Source organism: Pollicipes pollicipes, unplaced genomic scaffold, assembly GCF_011947565.3.
Source record: "Pollicipes pollicipes isolate AB1234 unplaced genomic scaffold, Ppol_2.1 Scaffold_4740;HRSCAF=5597_pilon_pilon_pilon, whole genome shotgun sequence".
NCBI classification, from domain to species: domain Eukaryota; kingdom Metazoa; phylum Arthropoda; class Thecostraca; order Pollicipedomorpha; family Pollicipedidae; genus Pollicipes; species Pollicipes pollicipes.
In genome coordinates this window covers 26,321,862-26,340,004 of record NW_023596545.1, presented here as the reverse complement: position 1 = coordinate 26,340,004, position 18,143 = coordinate 26,321,862, and the positions used below count along the sequence as shown (strand labels likewise).

At 51.7% G+C, this 18,143-nt stretch overlaps 1 protein-coding gene across 1 annotated transcript; it reads right to left on the bottom strand.

Moving 5' to 3' along the window:
- Positions 1-185: 185 nt before the first annotated feature.
- LOC119098124 (tubulointerstitial nephritis antigen-like) lies at positions 186-17,357 on the bottom strand. The gene is made up of 10 exons (XM_037221053.1): positions 17,250-17,357; positions 8,845-9,009; positions 8,165-8,323; positions 7,733-7,796; positions 6,644-6,836; positions 6,012-6,062; positions 5,764-5,948; positions 3,371-3,576; positions 2,533-2,684; positions 186-1,664 (listed from the first exon to the last, which is right to left on the bottom strand). The coding sequence occupies exons 2-10, from the start codon at positions 8,960-8,962 to the stop codon at positions 1,482-1,484; spliced, it is 1,311 nt and encodes a 436-aa protein (XP_037076948.1). The 5' UTR covers positions 8,963-9,009; positions 17,250-17,357; the 3' UTR covers positions 186-1,481.
- Between the last annotated feature and the right edge of the window lie 786 nt (positions 17,358-18,143).

The window sequence follows — 18,143 nt, the reverse complement described above, 5'->3', positions numbered from 1 at the left end:
GCTTCCTGCATGCAAATCACCGATATTTCGATCGACCAGGTGGTTGATAAGCGCGCTAGGGTGTGCTGGTGGACGACGGCGGGCGGGTGTTTTGCCTGGTGATCAGCTGGTCAGATTCGTCCCTCCCCAGCACTGATCTGCTCTTACGACGCAGACAGGACAATTTCCTTCAGTTTTACGTAATCGTATATTGCGTTCAGTCCCTTAATATGACCTAGCACACCATGTTTCATATACAAGGTGCCAGGACATCAAAGCACGCAGTCAAATACGATGTCGCTCACTCTGGCAGGTCAGCCGCGCCCACTCCGCCCTGCTCTCGGCACGCACCGGCGCACGCCGCACTCCTCGGTGACGACGCAGGTCCGGTTCCATACAGCGGCAGTCCAGGAACCGCCGCGGCCCGGCGCGAGCGCCGTGCTGGCGCATGGCGGCTGTCGAGGGGCGCCGGGGTGTCCCGCGCTGTCAGGTCCGCCCCGAATGTAACCCGATCACGCCGACCGTCGGGGGCGTGCCGGAGTGCGGCACATGGTTCAGTGGTACGCAGTTCGTGTGATTCAACGCGTTCATGCCTATCACAGTTGCATGAGGAGCCGCGTGTGCGTGTAACGGCCGCTCAGGCGCAGAGAACGCTTGACAGAAAGCGTTGGCAGTGAAATCTCCTGGCCTGCGTCACAACATTAAACCCGTTCACAACCGCAGCGCACATCCAGTCAGGGTCTCAAAGCGCCCACGTGGGATGGCGCGGCCAGCATAACACCACGTATTACAGGCAGTCACACAGGCAACGCGACCCGCCGGCCCGCCGTGTCCGATTTCGAATGCCACCGGTCCCGTGTGACTCATCACGTGGCAGGACATGAGCCGACAGAACTGAGCCCGGCTTCGTGCTGACCGGAGACACCGGTGTTGCCGCCGAGCTGGGGCGCGAGCGGTCCTTTTTAATCCATGTCTTACTGCATGTCTCTGCATCGCGCTAAAAAGTAAAGGGTAGTCGCCCCAGCCATCCTCCAATTTGCGAACGTATGTTATCTGGTCCGCAGTCCGTTGCGTTCGACATCTACACAGCCGACACGCTCCCGTCCTCACCATGGCAACGAGCAGGATGTAGTCAGGGCGCAAAAGCATCACTTGCTTTTGACCGCAACCCAATTTCGGTGCTGTCGCGCCCACCAACGCAACGGTGGAGCACGACCCCTCGCTCCCGAAGCACGTGTCCAAGTTCGGAGCCTGTCAGCACGCGTTAATTTTACATTTCAGCACATCACATTTTGAGTTTTCGTTTGCCTTTCGTATCCTCACACGCGCATTCTCACATGACGCCTGACGTGACGCGTGACGCATCGTGACTGGTCGCTGGTTTGCGGTTTCACATCAAGCCGTACCCGCCCGCGCAGCTGGGCCACGGCGTGGCGTGGCGTGGCGTGGCGTGGCGCACCAGCGGCAGCATCGGCAGCTGCAGCATAGGTCAGCGGGCGCGGTCACAGTTCCTGCGCTGAGCGGGAGCTGCCGGCGGCAGCCGCGCCCCCTTTCTGCTGCGAGGGCGGGTCCGTCTGCGCCCAGGCGGCGACCACGAACGTCTCGATGTCGGCTTCGTTAGTGCCGCGTCGGATGCGGAACAGGCCCTGCTCGCCCCAGCTGCTGCCCCACGAGTTGGCCACCAGCTGAGAACAGGTCGGTCCAGACGTGGGAGACACGCCACGGCAGCCCTGCTCCCTTCCTCACTCGAAGGCGTCGAGGGAATCAGGGAAGATGTCAGTTGACTGTGAGCGCACGGCCCTACAGTAAGAGAGGTCTGACCGTAAGTTCGACAAGTCATCCAGAATGCAGCTTAAAATGCGGCGCAGCCCACCAGTAAAAAACAATGTGGCGTCGGCAGCTCACCTACTCTCTGGCCGCGACCAAGCACTAGAAGACACAGAGGGCCCGACATAGGCGTCCCAAGACCAGTCAGCACTGAGATGTGGCGCTCTGTGATGTCAGAACTGTCTCCTGAGGCGGGAGGAACCGATCACACTGCCTGCCGGCCAGCAGCGCGGCTGAGGCGCAGTCGGGACATCCCCCGCCTGGCTGGGTCGGGTCGCCCGAGGTGTGACGCTCCGGCCGACGGCGGGTCAACAGGACGCGGCGCCGGGGACTGACGCCCGAGTCTGCTGAGGTCGCGCCACCGCCGCCGGCCGCCGCCGGAAGCCAGGACACGGGATCCGGACGGCAGGCCGGTCAGTCCGGCACTGGCCCGACGTCACCCGAGCTTGGAATGCCGGCTGGCCTGGCCGAGTCAGGCGCCGGCCGACGCTCACCCCGCTGCCGCCGCGCCGGCCAGCTCGCTTCTGTATCCAAAACCGGAGAGCGGCGACGGGGGACGGGGGAGGGACTATTACTCGCGGTGTTCGAGTGCACAGCAGTCCTGTTGAGCAGCGCCGCTCACTGTAGCGGTGAGCTGCTCTCATCGTTGTACCCACAAAGCTTCCGTCATTACTGGATCCGCCAGAGGACGATCCGCTTAAACGAAGACGCGGAGATGAGTCTCACCCAGAATGGAACCGTGTCGCCGGCTGGGCCGCGCTGCTCGCCCCATCCGAGAATGCGGACCGAGTGGTAAGCCGCCTCATCGGTCGGCTCCGGGCTGGTGCTGTACACACCCGACTTGTACAGGAACAGGTCCGGCTGCACGCGAAGGATGGCTGCCAAACATGGCACCGCGAGCTTAGCGACCGGCCGTGGACGTCAAACAAGCGGGGCCTGCGGGCTGGGACGCCAACATACTCAGAGTGAAGGGTAGCCAGACGGTGTCCTGTCGAGTTAGCCAGGAGAGTGAGTCCAGAAAAGGCAGATCCGGGTATTTTTGTCTCATGGTGAAAAGATCACTCAACCTTAAGAATGTGTATACTTCTATAGTTTGCGGCGGCAGGTGACTGGGAAACAGCACCATGACAAACGCGATGATAGTTGACAAAACTATACGGGAGCATGCATTATAAGAGCGAACGAGTCCTTTAGCCACATTATTGACGGACTTCAAATATCATCAGACCTGCCTGCTCATGGAAGGTACCTACAATCATCTGGATCCATGTCCTTTGTATGGAACCAAGCCCGAAGCACGGCACTGTCCAATCGGCGTCTTCCCAGCCGGGGGGGGGGGGGGGGGGGGGGGCTGCCCAGCTGGCGCGGCACCTGCTCCTGGCCACAGTTACCGAGGGCCACGGACGGTGACGGCGACCGACAGCACAATGGCCGGTCAATCCGGCGCAGGGAATTGGAACGGTTCGTCCTCCCGGTGTCGCCGAGCCAGTCACGTCTCCCGGCAGCCTGGGCCGGCCGGAGCCGCGCACGGGACCGAACAGCGCCGGCCGGCAGCCGAACCCACCCTGGACCGGCCCGTTGGTGAAGATTTCGTGTCGGATGTCGGCCTCGTCGCTGGCGATGCGGTACGTGGGCTGGGTGCCGTGCAGCTGCTGGTCGCTGACGCGGCTGCCGTCCTGGCACAGCCGGCCGCCGCCGGCCGGCGCCAGGCAGAGGCCCGGCGCGCCATCCGCGCCCGACCGGTATGGGTAGCACGCGCTGGAGCTCACCCTGCGGCAGCCGCACGGACACGCCGTCAGCGCGGCGCGGCGTACAGGTCGCCCGAACGCGGCCTGTAGCCGGGACAGGCCTGGTGGATGGTTAGAGCTGCTGGGGGAACCATTTCGTTCTGTTCGTTCCAAACAGTCTATAGAGAACCGGTCACGGATGCTGAATTATGTATGCATAGACTGCTTGCTGCTGGCAGCTTGGCCCTTCCTGACAATTCTGATCAAGCTGACAGTTTCTGTGCAAGTTTAGTTACTGGCTAAGTAAGTAACTGAACTAAGCACATCAATTTACTTAGACAGAAAATGATATGGCTAAGAAGCACAGCTACCTCCACAAGTAAAAATTGCATTCCACCTTACGTATAAATCCAATCGAGATACATAGAAAACACAAGACCTGTTTGAAGGGGACATAGCGTTTGTGACACCGAAATCCTGCGCAGGAATTAACGTTGTTTACTATCAAAAGGGCATGCATGAGGAGCCCGCGCCCTACCGAGGAACAGAAGGGGCCTGGAGAGAAGGCCTGAGGCAGAAGACATGCGGATACACTCACTTGTTCTTTTAGTAACATAAGGATAGGTACATGGTGTGGCGATCTTGCAGCAGAGATTACATGTAGTTGATTTAAATTAATGCAGTTTTATTTATAAGCACTTGCATGCATGGCACCTGATAGGTTGTTCAACGAGGCAGTTTCTGTTAAAATGATGGACGAAATCTGGCACAGCAGCACCGGCCTCTAGCTGAACTGATTCCGTACACATTTAAAGCACGCATGTTTTAGGACGCCGGACTGCGCGTAATAAAACATATAAACATAGAAAAGTTAACTTTCATGTCTTTGCTATGGTCTACTTCAGTGCTAAACGGAATCTTCGTACCATTTTTTTGGTTAAGTAAATGACGAGAACATGTCAGGACGCAAAACACCGAGCAAACTTGACATGTCTCTGTTACGGAGAGCGGATGATCCATATTGCGTTCTCGAGTCATCCGGCACTGCTTAACCTCTAGAGATAGTACAAACAACGCAAGTCAATCGGAACCAAGTTACGGCACTGTTATTGTGCTGTTACTGCAGTCCTCCTCTACAGATAGTCCGCAAGGTGCACCGCAACCCAACTCATGTCAGACAGTAGAAGTGGGAGAAGAAACACTCCGTGGACTTCTCCCAACGTTACGTCCTTGTTCAACGTCGGCTCCCAACCTGCGCGGTGAACTTCTATGAGTCTCACAAGAAATTGGCCTGCTTCATAATCGTATATAGTGTCTCACAAGAAATTGGCCAGCTTTATAGTCGTAGATAGTGGCTCACAAGAAAATGGCCAGCTTCATAGCCGTATACAGTGTCTCACAAGAAATTGGCCAGCTTTATTGTCGTATATAGCTTAGAAAGAGCACGGCGTCCAGCGCGTTGCTGAGCAAAGGTATTATTTTGTTAAGTCTGCAGGTTGGTTGAGTAGTTGGATACTGCCATCATTTAGTGTCAGAGTTCATCAAGAAAAAAAAACGAACGTCATCATGGGCTTCGCAAGAGAACACAAAGTCTAGAGACGATAATCTTCAAAATCATTCCAAGATGTTGCAAAACGTTGTAACCATGAATAGCGACGAAGTGAGAACCTAGAGGTCCTCTGATTGCGACGGGTCTTCTCAGAAAGACTAAAATCCTTCCATGATCAAGTCTGATGATTGTCGTAAACATTCTGGATATTTCAACACCGTTACGTGGCTTAATAAAGCACTGTTAAGCTCATGGGCAACCTACGTTGGTCTCACAAGCTTAGCCCCAAAATATCATTTCGATACTTTTTTTGCAAAACATCCCTCCAAAAAGACGTTGCCAACAAACACCAGTGTTCCCCGTTACAACGCTACAGAGGCCCTACTTGAGCCGACACGGGCCGGCTCCCATGCAGAATGCTCGGCCCGACACTGACCAGCTCCCATGCAGGAGGCTCGGCCCGACACCGACCGGCTCCCATGCAGGAGGCTCGGCCCGACGCCGACCGGCTCCCATGCAGGAGGCTCGGCCCGACGCCGACCGGCTCCCATGCAGAATGCTCGGCCCGACACTGACCAGCTCCCATGCAGGAGGCTCGGGTCGACACCGACCGGCTCCCATGCACAATGCTCGGCCCGACACCGACCGGCTCCCATGCAGGAGGCTCGGGCCGACACCCACCGTTTCTCCCTGAGGTAGTTCCAGGCGACATCGAGGGCGCCACCGCGGCAGCCGCGGCCGGTCTCCGGTGCGCAGTCGATGATGTTCTGGGCGCTGAGGTCAATTCGACCCAGGCCGGCCTGGATCGAGATGCGGTCGGCGGCCGCCGAGGCGGTGACCACAGCCCAGGAGGCGCCGCACCAGCCCTGGTCCACCACCGGGCCGATCAGGCCCGCCCAGGCCGGCCTCCGCCGCGCATCAAACTCCGCCGGCAGCGAGGCCCGGTCGAAGACCTTCACTATTGGGTACGTCCGGTTCACCTGTGCAGCCGGACGCGAGTGACTCTGCGGTAGGCGAAGCAAGACGGCCGCGCTCGGTGTAGTGAGAGTAGACATGTGGGAAGCATTGATGGAATAGGTCAGTCTGTCAGCTTTAGAGCAATATCGATGTGAGCTTTTCGATTCGGCTGACGATGGCAGGTGCTTTCCAAAACTATTTCCCAGCTATCTGATGCGTGGCTGGGCAGATCTTTTCAGGGACTTGTGCCGGACAGATGTCCGTTACTGACGTCGCATCGCGTCACGGTCTCACAGCAGAGAACTACGTCTCGTCTTGGCTCAGAGCAGAGTAGTGCGGCATCAGTATTATTGCCAATGACGGCAAACATATCCTGGAGTCACGATGAAGGTCAAACGATCCGTTTTAGACGATCATCAGCGGCTCGACGCCTTGGGAGTACATCAGCCACACGCTGCGTAGGGCTGTGAACGTGCTTCGGCCGTAAGACAGCTCAGCAGGTCTGCAGGCATGCCCGCTGGACGGGCTGGCGCTATACCAGTACCCACAGACCTGGGAGACGGGGCCAGCTCTGCCTGCGACCGCCAGACTCGTGTCCACTGACCAGCACCCCCGGGTGATCAGTGCCCAGCAGCAGGCGCGCTCCGTCTGCCAGTGTCCTGCCCCAGAAGTGGCTGTAGTTGGCGGCCGACCAGCCGAGCTGTGCCTCGTTGGTGCGCTCGATCAGCTCCGGCTCCACCAGGCAGACGTGCGTCTCGCAGCGCAGCTCCGGACTGCTGGCTGCACCCGTGCACGTGCTGAGGGCGTCCGACCCGGCGCGTTACCGGCGCACGGCTCCGGGCACGCGCGACGTGCGCGACTTCCAGCCCGCGCGACGTGCGCGACTCCCTGCTCGCGCGCCTCGTCTCGAGCGCCGCGCTGCCTCGCGCCGCCAGCATAGCGACGCGCGCCCGAAGCGGTACAGCCAGCGGAGCTCGTGCCAAGAAGCCGCGCAACGAACCGGCGCTGCGGGACCGATCCAGCGCTGGGCTGGCTAAAAGTCAACGCAACCGACCAGCGTTGACCTCAGGCAGGGAACATGTGCGACTTTAGAGGCAATCTCAATACTGTCGGTGATTTTTCAGTTGAAAAAACAACAATCATATGTCAAAGCATGTTACGCATTTACTATGAATTGTTCCTTATGCATGGCTTAGTGTTTGATTCGAGTCAATGGGCTACAAATCACATGATAAAAACGAAGATGCGTCGATGATTGAAACATGTCAAACACTTGAAAAAGGCCCCAAAGTCAAACAAAACCCTCTTTCTTACATTGGTCACCTTGGCCATTCATCATAGTGGCTTTTTCATAAGTTAAGATGTGGGGACAGCACAGCTCCAGAAGGTCATTAAGGCATGACGACATACCATATGTATGCATGTTTTCTCCCTAGCCTAGTTAAAACCATGCGATTATTTTAATGGGGTACATAACACTTCGTTTTACCTGTCCCGCACGTTTTGATCTCTACGAAGAATGCCAAAGGGCAGGCTTGTAAATAAGTTGCTATGTTGCACTGAAACACATTATCTGCACGACACTCCTCCGTCATGCTAAACGGCACCACCTCCGATTTTCTACAATGTGAAGGCAAGCAGAATAACCTTTTAGCTAATTTGTGTAGTAAAAGGAAGTCATGCATGTACTCACCATGTGTTGCAGTTATCCTTTACTGTTTCGTTATAACTAATATCTTGGCCCTGGTGCAGACAGGCTGAAAAAGACCGGGTCGAAGTGTTTTCGGCAATATAAACAAGCTGCATTCGGATAGATTGGTAGAACAGCCTATACGAGACAGAGACAAACGCAGATCTACTGGAAGAACAATGCCTGAATAAGGCAGAATCCTACTGACATGAAAGGAACGCGTCAGGCTGTGGGCCTGGCTGTGTAACACATGTCAGCTTCCTCCGTATTCGGTGGCGGCACTGCACTCCTGCACTACAGTCTGCACTGCACTCCTGCACTACAGTCTGCACTGCACTCCTGAGGGGCCAAGTCCGCTGGGACTGGCAGTATTTCGAGAGACTGCTCATCATCAACGGTGAGCTCACCGAGCCCGATCCACACCGATCTACGCACTGGCGTTGCTGATGTACGGGTTGGGTTCTCCGAGACAGAAGGTGAAGTAGTCCGGACAGCAGTCGCCGCTGAGCGAGCGGTCGCAGAACTGGTCACAGTAGCAGAGCGTGCCGAGAATGGGCACACTGCACTCGTCCTGCCTCTCCAGACAGCACTGCACTGCCCGTGCAGCACACAGCCAATCAGTGGTGCGTCTCTCGCACAGTTAACACGCCAACAGTGGTGTAGGGAATACTCAGTAAACACGCGATCACTGGTGCAAACTAAACGCCCTTCAGTAACCACGCAATCAGCGGTTCCACGCCCGCCCAGTAAGCCGATCACTGGATCATCTGTACAGGATGAGCAGGCGCAGTGAAGGGTGCGTGCGTGTGCTCAATGCCCAGAGTACCGCAGATGCAGGGTCAGGGATATAGGTGCCGCTCGACTGCGTCTCGGCAAACAGGTGACGAGGGGTGACCCGTTAGAGCTTCACGAGATGGCACCACAGACAACATTGTACTGGCGACGCATCCGACGAGGCCGACTGCGGACATCACCGCACCATCAAATAAACGATCTTGCCAGTCATACAGCAGGAGCACCTTTCACAGGGAGCCCAAAACGAAAGGTGAGCGTTGCAAAAGAACATATAACCTCGTAGTCAACGGTACGCTTGTCCTCCGGACCGCATAACTTACAGTGCCTTAAGCTGGACCTATTTTCACAATACGGCCCCCATATGTCTGAGTAGTCGGGCCGGTCTTGTCCGCCACTGGCCTCAAAGGTCAGCACTAAGACCGTGGCTGCGAGCAGCATTCCGCCGGCGGCCGGGAACGGACGAGGCCTCGCTACGCGTCAGTGCTCTGCGGACGTAAAAGTCAGTCCAAAATTCATGAGTATGCTGCTTTACTGCACTCTCCTTCTCATTCACTTGATGAGACATTCGTAGGTGCAAAGGCTATGCCCGATCCGGCAAGACATACGGGTCATGAAGCGACCATGTGCGGCTTATGTTGATTTCTCGAAATAAATCCAAAAGGTATAAGCGCGGAATATGCACTACACGTTAAACAACTTATTTGGGTGATGTAAAATGTTATGTTACGAGCTGCTTGATGTGATCGGTGACGTTAACATACATGAACTAGTATATATCAAGGTAAATCACTGGAGAAATAAGCATATTTGAATCCTGCGATCAGGCTCACAATCTTCCAGCATGAAACGGGTAACGACGTGTTATTTGCCTTTTGCGTTTCACTCCCTTCCATTTCCCTTTTCTACGAAGGTTTCAGTCCTAGTCAGTGAGTAGCAATCTGGCGAAGGAACAATTGCAGGGGAGGAAATGCAATACAACCCCTTGGTCTCAAGTCTGACTGTACATTGGTGCACGAGTGTCGAATTGCATTCTTTTGTGAGGGGCCTGCCCCCTCCCCCAATGTCGAGTTGGTCCCCCAAGGTTGGCTTGGGCCCCTAATGTTTTTGTCCGGAATATTACAAAAGCGTAGGAAAAGCCGGCCATCACACAAAAGCTATCGTCCATGATCCCGTCTCGTAGCGGCGTTGCCATGGAAGGTGCAGTATGGTCAATGGAACCCGCAGTCTCAAAATCATTCCCTCAAATGGGGATAACTTTACGCATTGGAAAGAGCCATTTCATGTTTCATGTCTTGTGTGCCACAAACCTAACGTTGTTTTACTGAAGGCTGAGACCTGAATTGCTCTGTTGCCATGTCTCATGAGAACAAATCGGGTAACATAATTTTTTTTGTCTTTGGCGGCACCGTTAATTCACGTTAAAGGACAAGCTCAGAGATAAAATGGACAACTGTACCGAAAACTAAAATTTTGCTGGAACCAACTTTTAATCTGACTTCGTGTTAAAGATAATATATTGCTAGAACTCCGAACCGACCATCCTATTATTGTAATGCACGTTCAAGGGGTCCATTTTGCCTGGGTCCCTTATCCAAATAGTACGCAGGGACCTTCACCGTATCATGCGACCGCACGACCGTCGGCTGCCCTGTAACTAGGCTGAAACTGTCAAGCCAAAGGCCAATTGACCCTCTTTCACAACCCATAGATGACAATTTGCTAGATCCTGCGACCAATAGGTTTTAGCGTTTTTAGCTGTAGTCTTCCGCCATGATGGAGGATTCAACAGTTCGAGACTAAATCAAACTCTCAGACTGCAAGGTAGAAGTTCTTCGCCATGAGTGGCAGATGATAGTATCATTTGATAGCACATTATCTTACGTATGTAAGTCGAGCTTGCGTTGTGTGCTGAACATTGGTAACTTTGTTATGCTGGTGAAGAATTAGCCCTCATTTATTAAACTGGCTAACAAAATGTAATACATTTATTCAACGGGAATTGACGCGCACCCTATGCGCGAAGCACCAATTCAATACCGAGCATGCATGTGGTGGCTTTATTAGCAAGCGCCCGGCTGGATACCCTTCGTTCGGGGGGATTCATTTGACCCCCCTGAGCTCTCAAGATCTAAGAAAGTTAGAGACACCAAAGTTACGGGATATGTTGACCTGTACGTGAACTCATTTGGCTCAAAGTTTCGAGTTCCTATGTCATGACATTCAGGTCAAATGAGGTCAAACGAGATCAAATTCCAGGTTGGTCTCCAAAGTGCCCTCAGAACCTAGATTACCGTTTCTAAGAAAAAAGTCACATTTCCCTTGAGGTCGGCGACCTTTTTTGAACTTTTGAAGGTCATGGTGACTTAAAGTATACAAGATGGCTCTGAGTTTTGCACTTGAATAAGCGACAAAGATTATGCTAGGCGGTATGTTTTTAATAACAAATATGTTGACCTGGATCATTTCAGGTCAATGACCTATTCTCATCTCTAAGAAGTCCATGGAAGATGTATGATGTGGTTCCCGTTATCAATAAATACGAAATGAGCACCAGAAACTAACCCATACAACAAACCCTAGATTAACAAAACAGGTTGTTTTTTGGCCTTGGTCTGACCTTCGTAACTAACCTTAGGTCAATACAATTTGCTCATTTAACTGTTCTGTTGCCTAGTAAAGCATCTCAGAGATGTATGGCTTTGTCTAGCACTCTATTGTTACATCAGATTGAACGATTCCCCAGAAATTGGTTTCGCTGAAACCATGGCCTGACCTTGACCTGTCATTGGTCAGCGACCTTGCGGAGTAGATCCAAATTTGTGATGCCAAACGATCGGCTATTCAATTGCTTATTGCTATACAAAATTTGGCGCCGCTACGCCGCGCCGTTCGGAAGCCATTCCGGAAACACTTTCGGGGGGGGGGGGCGGTCAATTTGACCCCCATCCGAGAGCGCGTTAAGAGCATATGCATTTTCTACACCACGGTGACAATAAACTCAATCCCATCGCTATTTCTGCGACGCATTTTATGTATGTTATTGGGGAAGTGGACACAAATGGTGCAGATTATGTAATTTGGCCGCATGAACTAAGTCCTTCATAACTGACGCCGTCCCCATACCCACAACCAAAAATATGTACCGCCGCCCATGGCCACCATAGAAGAGTGCCTTCGGCGCCCTTAGGCGGTCTCTAGAGGGGCATCCTTACTTTCCGATAAGAAGGGGCACGTGCCTTCAGTCTCCCCTCCGTATCCGCCCCTGCATACCTACCATGCTGCATAAGTTAACTAAATTTGTAATGAAATACGAACTGGAAATATAAATCGCATTTCTTCAACATGAAGTGAGTTTAATCCGATGAGAAGAAAGTGAAGGGGCGGGGGCGGTAGGCTATCGGTCCCTCGACTTGGTCCCTCCAATCAATTACACGAACTGACATTCTTGCTGAAGTACCATTTCTAAGGGATTTCTTAAGCTTTCTTGCCGCAAACTCTTTGAGTGAGCGCAGCGACAAAAGTGGCCACGTTAGCGCTCAGGTACAGTGAATAAACCGGAATCTGAATCCGAACCCCCACGTGAGAACTGAGGACGCTCGTCACTCAGCCTTACGTCCACGTACTTTGCTGCTCAATCGAAAATAGGTCACAAGGGAAACTTCTGTTCTTCCCATTCGGCTGGAGAGTATTTCATGCAACGTTGTCAGGTTTGCCATAAAGGTCCATGAACCATGCATGTTGAGCCGAGGGCCATCCGTGTGAACCCGAGATTAAATTTTAGTACCGGTCCGCGCCTGACACTTTTTCGCAGAAGAATACTTCTAACTGTTCGCGTCGGTAGACTGATGATCAGAGCACTTGCTCAGAAAATCCTGTGTGTGATGAATCCACCGAATCCAATCCGTCCGATGTCCTGCATCCGGCCGTTTTGCCAGACATAACTACAGCTACTAACGGCCGCCAGCGGCTGTTAGTAGCTCTGTCCAAACGTCTCTTCACCCGATCGTAATTCGAAGATGCAATAAATGTAAAAGGGGTCCAGTACGTACTGGTGATGGTGGGACTCGTTTAAGGAAGGAGTTGGCAAGGCCCAGGAAAACTGCACTCAAATGGGCTTAGTAGTATTTTCAGGGTGCTCAGTTAAATACACAGAACTGGGTGTTTTGTGTATTGTTTTTGTGTGTTTATTTTGGGCCAAGGGTATTACTCGGCGAATGACTGGAGGGGCGAGCCGAGGGCTCGACGACCTACCCTCCGGCACCAATTTTTTTTCTCAACGGATTTAGCCCAATTCATTTAAACAGCAGGCAATTTATGCCTTTATACGTGATCATTTTTCAAAATAGTTTTCATTTAAGTAGCATAGAACAATCAAGCGGGGGTGGATCCCGAGAACGGGGAGGAGACGGGAGCACTGAAGGCACGTGGCGCTTCTGATCGGAAAGTAAAGACCGCCTAGAGGCCGCCTAGAAGCTACCTTAGAGCGTCGAGCGCATTCTTCTTTGGCGGTCGTGGATGGTGGCGCGTTTTTTGGGTTGTGTGAGACGGGGACGGGGCTAGTCATGGAAGACTTCACCCGCATCCGGCGATGGGAACTTTAGTCCCTCTACGGTTATTCTGGCACAGTTAAAAAAAACAAACGCCTTCAGCACCACCAAGTTTTAGCACCTATTCATCTATCAGTTTGGCGTCTTTATGCACATTTTAAGCTTTGATCTGCCAAAGTCAGCGGCCTAGATCAAGTCAAAGAGGTTAACTTCTAAATAATTTGATCACGCATAACTTTTTTATGCGTTAGTTGACAATTGCTTAAACTTGTCGTAGTAATAGAACATGATAGTATCGACAGTTTGCGTCTTTAGTATTTTTCAACAGGTGAGGTTAGAGACCTGAGATCAGGCAAATTTTTGCTATTTTTTGTAAGAAATGCAAATTTGTACATATTTGTATGTAGTTTTGGTGCTTGTATATGAGTATATAACTTGTATAGGAGTACTAACTCACGTGCACAACTATCATGTTACAACAGACGACACGACAATGGCCTAGATCATGACCTATCTCTGCGGGTGCCTTCTGCAGAACACACGCTGGGCTCAAAATAGACGGTTTTATTAGATGATTTTGAGCGCAGAATACTAATTTTCCACTGAAAACACGTGATATCACTCTAATGAGTACCGAGGTCACAATAGGTCATGTTTAGATATACAAGGCCACATGAGATCATTCAAGGCTAATGACCTTGTCATCAGTAGCGGAGATACTAGATGAACGAGTGCGACGCTTGTAATCACCTTCATGTCGTGTGTTGTGAAGCTGATGACAAATCGTTCCATGAGCTTACGGGACTGTTATCAGTTTGTTACAAATACCTTGACAGGCGTCTATTATGCCAATTATGCATCCGCAATGCATGCAAGAAAAGTGCGTTCTTGAGTGCCTGCAGTTGTAAAACGCACCATTTCTGACCAAAGGAAAACATGGCACTGGCCACTTAGACCCGATTAGCACTTTAACTCTTTATTCATATGGTTATGACTTTGCCCTAACCTGACCTTAGGCAACTTTTAAGGAAGCCCTCGGCAAAAGTCTGACCCGAAAAGAAGCCAAAAATAATGGTACTTTTGATCTAAGCCACTTTGTCCCACAGCTGTGCCTTATAAAATAAGCTTAGTCGGGAGCACATCATGAAAGAAAACAAAAAGGTATGGGTTTGTAAGCTACTGATAGATCACTTTTGAACGGCGACCTTACCTGACCTGACCCCCGTGGGCAAACAAAAATGGCCAAAATGACTCCCCACAGTCTCAGCGCTAACTTCTGCACCCCCAATATCCGTCTTGAAGTATTAACATATGTTTTAACTGCATCTGTCAGTATGACCTTTTTTACTTTCGTGACAACTAGTGATCTTAATTTTGATCTACAATTTGTGTTGATCTACGAACTGTACTGCATCGTTTATCCACTCAACTGTCACGATTTTTACCTGGTGTTGAGAGCAGACAACTTTTTGTAACGAGGAGGGGGTACTTTTGTGTTGGTAGGTGCACTACTCTATGCGGCAAAGATGTATATCTCGTTTGTATGGGGGCGGTAAGCATCAGGCTACATCGACGGATTTAGTTGAGGGATTTGGGGGCCGCGCCATTCGGCTAAATTACACAACCAACTTCATTTTCCTTTTTTAACCTGGTCACAGCCGCCCTCGCACGTGCAAAACATTGCTGCTTTATTCAGTCATAATTTTTGCGTGACACACGATTGGTGCGCGAAAATTTTGCGCCTGATTCGGTGTTGTGCCCCTCTTTTTCCATTTAATTGCATTCTGGCATCAACAATTGCAACTACAGATACTGTATAATAATCAGTACTCGACAATGCTGTTTTGTTCAAAAATACATAACGGGCCCATTCCACGACAAATCGAAATAAGGTAGATGCATTTCAACACAACGCCTGTTTAACATTTGACGAAGACAGAGCAATTAGGTAATTATACGACCAAAAGACGATTCTCTGAGTTTTAGAGCCGCACGGTGTGCCGATCAAAAACTAACAGCAGGTTCAAATATGCGTGGACGTCAATAACCCCATTTTCAACTTGTTCATGCGGAAATAGTTTGCAGAATATAATGTTTGGAAAAGGTGCATCAGAGAGCTAGATATTTTTTCGCTAAACGTGGGCCAACGTAGAATTCAATATCAACCAGATACATGTAGTGAGCTAGTTTGACCTTTGACATCGTCTTCTAATTAACTGAATCTTCGACTTTTTACCAATTTGCAAAGGAAGACCGATTCATTACCGTTTAGACAAACAACGAAATCGACGGGATCTCCCTAGATCGGTCGTAAATCGAGTTTGATCATGAGAGAAGCACGCGCGTCGGCGAGTTTGGACATGAGGGAAGCACGCGCGTCGGCGAGTTCTAACACGAGGGAAGCAAGCGCGTCGGCGAGTTTGAACATGAGGGAAGCACCCGCATCGGCGAGTTTGAACATGAGAGAAGCACGCGCGTCGGCGAGTTTGGACATGAGGGAAGCACGCGCGTCGGCGAGTTTGGACATGAGGGAAGCACGCGCGTCGGCGAGTTCGAACACGAGGGAAGCAAGCGCGTCGGCGAGTTTGAACATGAGAGAAGCACGCGCGTCGGCGAGTTTGAACATGAGGGAAGCACGCGCGTTGGCACGCCACGAGCCGACCGGCTGGTATCGGGTGACCGGGCGCGATCGGCTCGCTGCGCCAGGAACTGCGACCGAAACCTTGAAACCCACCGGAACTCAGGAACAGTGTATCAATAAAGACTGTATTTTGATCGACCTCACGCACTTTGCATCCATCCCAAGTCACGTAGAGGGAAAGCCAAATTATTTTTCAACAGCATGGTGTGCGGCTATACATTTTCAGTTTTTAAGCCGTGGTTTATAGCACGCCCTGTCACTGCTCATGTGCTCATGCCACTTGATGCTCATACCAAAAATGAAAGCAAGCAGCTTCAAATCCTCGGTTGTTTGTTCTGCACCATAGGTTGTGTACAGCTGGGCAGTTGCAAGCAATATTATGCACTGCATTCATCCTTCATGGGATTACTTTGGATGTTCCAGTAGTTACGCTCATTGACGTAAATGCAACTGAGACATGCTTACCCAGTGTCGATGACTGTATCTGTGCGTTCTCTTCAGCGTTCCTGCGATATTTTCCTTACGTTTTTCCTAAACACTGCTCCGCTTTACGGATTTCATCACCCGTCACGTATTTGGGAAACACGCCTTCAAGTGAAATGAAACGGTGAGATTAACCCTTGTCCTGATAAAGGAACCCCTAAGGACTTGATACCTTTCTGGCAGATTGTGCAATGGCGTCCCAATGTTCAGTAGCCTGTGGGGCATTCATTGCGCGTATTTTGAGCTAAAAAGGTGTTTTTCTAGCTTTTCTGGCCCGCACCAGGAAGCTGAATTCTGACTGAACTGTTTCCACCGCCTCAAAACACATGTCAAGTAGATATTCGTCCTGTGTGCGCGACGAATACAGTGGTGCTCCTTTGGATGTTTTTAAAATATATGTGCGTTCTGAAGGAACAAAGGACAAAAATAACGGGGCTACGTCCTTTTAGCTGATCTAGATTTGAAAGGAACAGGCTGAAGTATTTAAAACTCAGCATAAGTTGTTATGTTAGGTTTTCGTTCCGTTGAACTTAACTATTTCGAATTGGACTAAAATGCTTTAATTTAACTCCACTTTTTCTAAATTTGAATACGATGCTTTTCAGTTAAACTTTATGTAGCTGAAGTTCAATTTAACCCGTCATCTAACTGAGAGCTATAAGCTCGGGGTTTAACGTTATTCATGGAAGTCAGCGGGTGGGAGTGCAGTTTGCTCTTCAGGATTCGAGCACGCACCACACACCAAGCTCCCAGAGGACGACTGCACACAGCCTGCTCATTTTCAAACACGATGATGAAAGCGTTTTCCCAGCTCCCACATCCTTTTTTCCTTCGGCGCAACACAAATTGATGAAAACATCAATATTTGAGAACGTCCGCATCAACGACCTAGTTATGCACCTGCACGCCTTCATCTGCTTCCGATCAGAACGACCAGCAACCTCTGCAGGACACCGAAAAACCGCGGGCACCGCCGAAAACCCTGGTCTACTTCAATGTACACACGAAGACATCTTCAGATCCGACGCGGCACCAACAGCGGGCATCGTTTTACCGTGTTCCAACGCCAGCTGTGGCCGAAGCGACGTCAGATGGAAGCTCCCACCTCCCGTCAGAACAGCACAGTCATCTGCTGCCACAGGCCACGCGACGCGGTAGCTGCCAGCCGTCGTCGGCTCGAGACAATGTCAGGACTGGAGCCCTCGTGTCGCCCGCACCACCCCCTCGCCCCGCCTCCTCAAGCGCCCCGCCCCCGGCCACGGCCGTCAGTGACGCCGCGCCGGTGGTGCCGTCCATGTACCACGGGGCAACGCCGCCGCTGTCCAGCGCCGACTAAGGAGGCCCAAACAACGGTCCAGACTGCCGAACGTGTTTCCCCACTTCATCGCAGGTGCGTACCAGCCAAGATCAGTCCGGCTGGCTTCGGCTCGGGTAGCTAAAGGACCGAGCGAGAGGGACGGCGGCCCACAGTTTTGATTCGGTTTTACGCATCGACACGTTTTGATGTAGAGCCTGCTGAAAGCGGCCACTCCGCGGCCGAAAGCGACCGGCTGTACACCCTTGGTTATTGCGCGGGCGGTGGGGGAATCACGGCTGTGCCATGAGGCAGCGTCCTGTGGTTCCGTCCGGCACTCGCCTGAGGAACTTTGGCTTCGGCTAAGCTTGCCACTTGGCATCGAACGCTTAGTGCGCTCCACACCTCAACGATGTCTGAAGGGAGCCCTTCCTGGGAAGCCCTCCGGAAACTACGTGTCAAGACTTAGAGAGGTCAATAAGCTGAAGCAAAACCTGGCTGGACGCGATAATGGAAGAAGCTCGTCAAGAACGCTCGAATGTTTATTTGATACCAACAGCGCAATATTTGAAGGCATGTACTAAATGTTGCTCTAGGGTTTTACAGAACCAAATTCGTGACACGAAAAAAGACAACATCTATTTTAAAACAGTG

Coding starts and splice junctions, on each gene's coding strand:
- LOC119098124 (XM_037221053.1), bottom strand. CDS start 8,962: ATGCTGCTCGCAGCCACGGTCTTAGTGCTGACCTTTGAGGCCAGTGGC. Junction 7,797..8,164: donor CCCGTACATCAGCAACGCCA/GTGCGTAGATCG, acceptor GGTCTTTTTCAG/CCTGTCTGCACCAGGGCCAA. Junction 2,685..3,370: donor CACCAACGGGCCGGTCCAGG/GTGGGTTCGGCT, acceptor CATGTTTGGCAG/CCATCCTTCGCGTGCAGCCG.